Source organism: Salvia miltiorrhiza, chromosome 2 (genome assembly GCF_028751815.1).
Source record: "Salvia miltiorrhiza cultivar Shanhuang (shh) chromosome 2, IMPLAD_Smil_shh, whole genome shotgun sequence".
NCBI classification, from domain to species: Eukaryota; Viridiplantae; Streptophyta; class Magnoliopsida; order Lamiales; family Lamiaceae; genus Salvia; species Salvia miltiorrhiza.
Window position 1 is genome coordinate 53,478,596 of NC_080388.1, and position 7,752 is coordinate 53,486,347.

The 7,752-nt window shown below is 36.7% G+C and overlaps 1 protein-coding gene across 1 annotated transcript; it reads right to left on the reverse strand.

The window, feature by feature from the left end:
* Positions 1–2,369: 2,369 nt before the first annotated feature.
* LOC131010208 (ran-binding protein M homolog) lies at positions 2,370–7,404 on the reverse strand. Its single transcript, XM_057937624.1, has 10 exons — positions 6,704–7,404; positions 6,157–6,303; positions 5,894–5,980; positions 5,757–5,802; positions 5,171–5,247; positions 4,636–4,798; positions 4,261–4,329; positions 3,846–3,905; positions 3,440–3,526; positions 2,370–2,999 (listed from the first exon to the last, which is right to left on the reverse strand). The coding sequence occupies exons 1-10, from the start codon at positions 7,099–7,101 to the stop codon at positions 2,724–2,726; spliced, it is 1,410 nt and encodes a 469-aa protein (XP_057793607.1). The 5' UTR covers positions 7,102–7,404; the 3' UTR covers positions 2,370–2,723.
* Between the last annotated feature and the right edge of the window lie 348 nt (positions 7,405–7,752).

Sequence of the window (7,752 nt, forward strand, 5' to 3'; positions counted from 1 at the left end):
TAGCGGCGGCGGAGGGTGGGGGAAGGGAGGGGTCGACCGAGGATGAAGGAAGGGGAGGCGGCGGCAGTGGTGGCGTGGCCGATTTGCAGAGATTGGCGCTCGGTGGCAGATGGTGGGGGAAGGAGATGAGGGAGGGCGGCGGCGGCGGGTGGGGGAACGGGGGAGAGGGGAAGAAGACGGGAGGGGGAGGGGGAGGGGGGGGGGGGGGGGGTTGTTCCACATGTGATTTTTTTTCTTTTTTTTAATTTTATTCCACATGTCAAATACTTAGGTGTCAATTTCGGCTGCCACCTCGTTGATTCTGGCGTCGGCGTAAAAAAGAACCGGTCGCCGGATATTTTCAGACAAAAACCTAAAGGTTAGGTATTTAAAAGAAGAAAAATAAAAATAGGTGCAAAAATCAATTCCGTGTAACGTTAGGGATTTACAGGCAATTACCCTTTTATTTTATGAAGGAAATTACAAATGGCTATATTACAAAAGGATGTTTGTAAACATTCTTTAAATAATAATAATAATAAATAATAATAAATTTATTTTGTTTCCTTTCTTTTATTTAATATACTTTTTTTCATCAAAAAAATAAGAATGAAATAGAATAACACAATAATAATAATAATAACAGTTATTATTAATTATTATTTGTTATAATTTATTATAGTATTAACATTACTATTTATAATAATTAATTATTACAATTATAGTGATTTATTATTATTATTATTATTATTATTATTATTATAATAATTATTATTATTATTAGTATTATTATTATTATTATTATTATTACTACTACTATATGAGATTAAATTATCAAAATAATGATAATTTCATTAAAAATACATAAATTTTTAATTTTGATTAATCTCATATTTGTGGGAATACACAGTACCATGGGGCAGGGGAGGATAGGGCTGTGAGCATAGAACCGACCGAACCGAAAAAACCGATCCGAACCGATAATTTTTGGTTCGGTTCGGTTTTAGAATTTCTGGTTGTCGGTTCGGTTCGGTTTTTATACTTAAAAACCGATCATGATCGGTTCGGTTGTCGGTTTTTTTAGTTTTGGTTCGGTTATGAACCGAACCGAACCGATCATGATATATATATACAATATGTATGTATTTATTTTATATTACAAGTAAACCCTAGTATCAATTTCCATCCACATTTTGAAACTCCCAAGCTCCCAGCGGCGCCTCCCTCTCCATTCCGATTTCCGACCCTCCCTAGTCTCCTCCCTCCCTCCCAACCGCACCGCCTCCATCCGTCTTCCCTCTGACCGGCGACCGCCGCCACCCTGGCGTTTTCTCCTTCAGGGCGAGCGACGACCCGATTCTCGGCGACCTCCAGTGCGAGGCTGCGAGCAGACCAAACCAGAGGAGCAACGAGCGTCCGCCCGCGTCCTCCTCCGCCGGACCGCCGCTACCCGCCGCCCTTCTCTGCTTGTTTTTATTTTTGTTTATGCTATTTAGTGATTTTGTTTGTGAATTTGGGCAGATTTTAAATGTACAGATTTTTATTTGGCTGAATTTGGAGATTTATGCAGATTTTTATGTATGTAAAGGCTGAATTTGGGTAGATTTTGGGCAGATTTTTAATTAAGTACAGATTTGGCAAGTTTTTGAAAAAAAAAAACTGAAAATGTCGGTCGGTTCGGTTACCGACCGAAACCGATCGGTTTCGACCGGTTCGGTTTTGATCGGTTTTTAGGGTCTAAGCGGTTCGGTTCGGTCCCAGCGCTACTAAGATCGGTTCGGTTTCGGTTTTCTTAAATGGTTCGGTTCGGTTCGGTTTTGAACCGATGCTCTGCCCTAGGGAGGATTGACTAATATTATATTCATGAGAATACGTATTCCATCATAAATGACGATTCTCATTATAAAAATTGTACAAACCATAGGATTGAGAATCATGGCATGAATCACCATTTCATTCATGCATACTAGTCATGCCCTAATAATTTGGGCTTTTAGAAAACATTTCTTATAGTTCTAGATGTTTTTGATAAAATAAGTATAGTTTGAGATTTAATATAATATTTACCCTTAAGTTTAATACTTACTCATTGACTTAATAATTTTATCATTATACGCTATTTCAAATCAACTACTAATATTTAAATTAACAAATAACCTATTAATCTAATTCATAAATAATGATATTTTAACAATTTTACATAATTTTAAAAAAATTAAATAATAGTAAAAGATATTTTAGCTCCAGTGCAAATAAAATTTAAATAATTAAATATATCATAGCTCGTGTATTCGCACTGGAGGTTTCTCTTAATGCAACCTCATTTTATGATGAAACATACAAATATTTTAAATCCATAATAATGAATCAAATATCATCACTCCACATGCAATCACAACATCTCAATGAAATATATGAAACAACATTTGGTTTGAAAGATATAAACTTCATGTACACAATTATAGCATATAACTAAAGAGAATTCAACCTGTACAATACAAATTTCAGCTCATCTCTGGAACTACAGTATTATGTTAACCCCAATTCATTAAGCTACTAGCTTCTGTCATGCTGTCGCACGCACAAATCAGAAGACGTTGACATGGAAGATAGGATCAGCCATGCAAATCAAGAAATCCTTCGGAGCTACCACCAGATTTTATCAACGGGCCGGAGGCAGCGTCATGAAAGAGGTTACACCACGTATGCACATAGGATAGGTTGGTCAGCAACTAGCGCAGGCTTTAAGCTTTCTTACTGCTTTTGAGGATTCTGCTCAATCGGAAAGCTTCACCTTGATCCCCGTTCAGGGACCTCTTCTCCAGAAAGCAGGCTGTAACCTGTCGTATTAGTCTCTCGAGAGATGAGTGCATGCAGAGGCTAGAGTCTTTCACGTTTGGATTTGTGGACAAAATGATGGCGTTTACTGCATCCGCCACCAGCTCTCGTTGAGAATCACCAAGAAGGTATCCGACAGATGACTTGCATGGTTGGTCATATGCTAGTAATGCAGCACAATCCTAGCACAAGAATAGAATGTTACCAAGTAGGCAAAAGAAGATATCGAGGGCTGTAAGCTCAAAGTTTCAATATTTGTACAAATTTATGTGCATGAATCTTTTTTCCACATTACATAAATTAGTTATAGAGGACGACTTACTGTTCAAAGCCATTTTCAGATGTATGCACCCAATTAGTATACAAAGACAAGATAAATCTGGCACATCATAGTAACAGTTGAATGTTCGGTGCAAGCTCAAACACGTCAGAATGTGGAGGGAGAGAGAGAGAGAGAGAGAGAGAGATGGAAGTTGCAAAATACTATGATTTTGCATCTTCATGTGGTGCGAGTTTAAATGTGCATTTTTCTGAAGATTGCAAATGTTCAATACAACATTATATCGCAAATTGTGGATAAGTTTAAACAATTTTTATTAAAGATAGATCTGCTTCTGCTCACCTTAACTAGGTCATCAAATGCTGAAGACTTCTTGAACTTGTCAAATTCACTTCTGCCATACAGTACAGCTTCTTCTAGCTTTCCATCCTGCAGTGAAATCGGACTTGATTAAGAAATTGCAACATTGTAATAAAGGATCAACTGATCACCAACATGGTTTATAGGATTATGCAAAGAAAAATATTGCCAAAACAACTACAAGAATTAAATGACTACAGGATTATAGGGTCATTCTCAATTTTTGTAGAAGAGCATATATAATTACTTTTTTACCTGTATAAAAGAATGGAGGCAATCTCTCATGATCATTCAGGCATCTTATTAAATCAATTAAACAGTTAAGGGAGACCATCTATTAAGCATATTAATGTCTGTCACAACAATTACACAAGAAGAAGATTATTACCCGAACAAGCTCAATAAATTTTTGGCAATGTAGCAAAAAGCAAATAGTTGATGTGTCATCCTGCAGAAAATAGAACAATTATCAGGATGGTGGAATGAATATGAGCCATAGAAGCAGCAGAAAGTTCTTCACTACTTTGAACCAAAAAAGTTAGTTTTAGGAAATGGTTGTATACTTCTCATTGCATAGGGCAGCTTAACATGCTTTACATAAACCAAACTACCAAAGTAGAAGTAATGATACCCCTTCAAATGGAGGCACAGATTAATTTCAAGGTGTGGACGATGCATGCGTATACCATGTCCATTATATTTAATTGGGAAATACATGAATAATTTCTGAGTGACAAGAAGAAAACCCCAAATACCAATTTTATAACTATGTACATAATATAAAGAAACTTAAGATCATTCACCTCAATAATCTGTGGATACCACTTGCCAAGTGTAGAAAATGTCTCATCGATCTTGCCAGACTTTATTAGCTACAAGACAAAAGAAGATAAAAATTTATTCGAGACTTCTAAGAACTCATTCCTGAGACAATTTTTAGATGCAAACTAGACTAGATGGCTCATAAGGATAAGGTTCAACCTATAGCATAGGTTCATATTATGTATAGAGCATTGTTTCATATGGTTGATTACAGAATAGTGAGGTCATGATTTGAACAATCAAACTGACATTAGTCAGAGCATTAATTAAAAATATAACTTGTGGGCTTGCATGTTGCATAATTTATAAATGCGCACATAGAGTAATTACAACCAGAAGCTCAATTCAGGTTATACCTGACGAAGATTCCTCCTCTGATTTAATGCATACATACTGTCCTCCTCAATAACACCATTTTCTGGAACTACAGAAATGGGAGGCACGGTACTTTGCCCAGCAATGTCAAGCAATTTAAGAGTCTCTTCATATCCATAGTGTTGTAAATAGGATCGAACTATCCTGCAAGAAAAGTACCAGAAACTATTCAGTTATTTAAGGACATAGAAAGTAAAACTCACACATGTCATGACTGTATAGATAACACCATTGCAAACAAAAGCTCAGTATGAGATGTCAATATTGCGAATGGCGAGTTTAACTTAAAACGAGGCAAAACACATTTGAGGATTATTTCCAGAGCACTTCAATCAAGACAATCATCAAATTCATGCAAAGAACAATTTTTTTTTTTACAGATTCTCATTAATAGACAATATGAAGTGTGATTGTTGTTGATGAAAAGGTCATAATTGAAACCTTAAATGAGCTTGTTCCGAAATCACTAATAGTGGATTTTTGAAATAGTGGACTTCTGTAATAACGAGAACTTACCCATAACTGGCGTCCTGTGGTATTGAGATATTGTCAATCTTTAACTGTTGTTTAGCTCTTTGTTCTGCTTCATATGCCTGGTTAATGGATGCAATATATCATATCATTAGATGAGTAATAAATCCCAAAATATTACAGTGTCATTCTTCACCACTCCATTTGAAATTTCTCTCTTTTAAGGAACAACAAAAATTTAGTGAAGATTACAGATGAATAAGCAATTAAACAAAATGAAGTGGAAATCAATGAAGAGGCAATAAGCTATTCGGGTGTCTTCAATTCAAGCAACAGAATAGTGCATCATGTTAATGTCTATCTTTATTGTATCAGAAGACAAGACATAATAACTGAAGAAACGTACATTACACAAAGAGAAGATGAAAACAACATAAATAAGATACTAATATATAATAGGATGAGAGCTCTATTACTATATTTGACTATTATGTACTTATTCGGTATGTATTTCCTTGTTTGTAGATAACACAAACTAAGATGACTTAGGCATATGTGATGAAACAAATTCAAAGCAATCCAGCAAGCACACTTAGAGATTGGTTAACGGAGAAAAGAAAATAAAACTTACTTTAAGATCAAAGACAAATGGATCCTGTCCAAAGTTTACAGTAACCCTGAAAAACAGTACAACCAACATTCATTAATAAGATACTAATGTTTCTTTTTTACAGAGGTTGCAGGAGAATATTTCAATATGATACATACTCCTCATTTTGGCTATGGACAGCAACAGTAGGGAACACTGGACCCTTGACATCCTTATAGACAGGGCCTACTAAAACTCCATTTTTCCTGGTAGAACCCAAGAAATTCAGAAATAAAACAAACGGAGAAAATAACAGTATGAATAAATCAAATAGACCACAACGAGAACTCAAAATCACTAAAATAGTTTAACAATATGTGGTGAACATCCATTTTCACACATACTGAAAACTTCCACTCTAAAGGTCAATCAACTATCTTACGTGAAAAAGAACTCCTGTGTTGCATAGTTGATACCGCCACCAACTGTATCACCAGTTGTAAAAGTCGGGCCAAATGCCTCTCCTTTTCCGTGTCCACGATAAAGGAGTCCATCATCACCATGATATCCACAACTGTTTGCTTCCCAGCTGCCAAATCGAGAAGCATCATTAGGGAACTCAAAATCCAACAACAGAGAGCCACTTAGCTACTTATTTCTGTAACTAGGCAATGCATCGCATTCTTAAATAATGTAAATCATCAATCAGTACGATCCATTTTTTCTACTTATCTCGAGAGCAATATCAACACCATAGAAAACTAATGCAGTCAAATAACACTTTTACAAACACGCTCCAAAAAAAGGCATTCCGTTTAGCAACCAGTCATCCTAAATTCATTAGCTATTCCAACTAACTCTCAATTTCCACGGTTCACCACATTTCCTATTCTAAGCTACAGGCAATTTCAAACTAAAACAACGATCAATTCCACTACAATTAACCCCAAAATATGTCCATGAAAACGGCAATAACCGTGAAAAATTACCCTGGTTGGCGGCGGACTTTGAATGCAGAGGTCGTAAATCCTATCGCAATCTGCCCTTTCGCCCCCGCATTCTTCACATAAATCTCGAAATAATAAAGCAGCCGCTTCAACGGCGCGGCGTGATTCGCCTGCACCACTCCGACGTCATGTCCGTGCAAATTCACGTTCGGATACAGCAGCGACAGCTTGTCGGGGCCCACCACCGAGAAACCGCCGGAGCTATTCAGCGTGTCCAGCGCCGTCGGCAGCTCCTCCTCCTCCTCCTCATCAAATTCGGATTCGGGGCCGGTTTCGGGTTTTAGGGCTAGGGTTTTGGAGGTGTGGCACCAGAGATCGAGGAAGTAATCGCCGATTAAATCTTTCGCCGGAATTTCGCTCTGCGAAGTCGCTTCAGACATTATTGTCGCTCGAAATTTGGGGAATCAAGATCGCATTAATGACCAACTTTGGGGATTTAGGGATTGAAGATTGCTTCGGAAAGCGGGCAACCAAGAATTTTAAGGGCTTTTACTGTATTGAATTACACTCTGATTACTGCAAAGTCTGCAAAATCTGTTACTACTCCAGTTTGAAGATCGTCGAAATGGATAAACATGCTAAAATCGCGTCTGCGACATTACAGAAAAAATAATGAAGGTTTTTGTTTGGGTTGAAGGAGAGGAGTTCATCATCTTCTATTAATAAAGTATGATTCATAAAATAAGAAACAATATACTCCTTTGGTCATTTTGAACAAAAAAACACAATATTTGAAAAAAAACATAAAATTTAATATTTTTATGTTGATCGAATTCGAATTTGCACACAGGTTATAGGCACACATGATACTATTGATGCAAAAAAAAAAAAAAAAAAAAAAAACCTCAAGTAAATTGATATACTTGGCACTATTAATACCAATATTGCATGCACAAATGGTACTAGTGACCATATTAGTGTTAATAGTATCATATACTTGTGCCGATACACTGTCTTGTCTTATCATATACACTGTCTCCGTCCCAATAAAAGTGGCCACATTTCCATTTTGGTTTGTCCCATTAAAAGTG

Coding starts and splice junctions, on each gene's coding strand:
- LOC131010208 (XM_057937624.1), bottom strand. CDS start 7,101: ATGTCTGAAGCGACTTCGCAGAGCGAAATTCCGGCGAAAGATTTAATC. Junction 3,906..4,260: donor GGTATCCACAGATTATTGAG/GTGAATGATCTT, acceptor TATTTTCTGCAG/GATGACACATCAACTATTTG. Junction 3,527..3,845: donor AATTTATTGAGCTTGTTCGG/GTAATAATCTTC, acceptor ATTTCACTGCAG/GATGGAAAGCTAGAAGAAGC.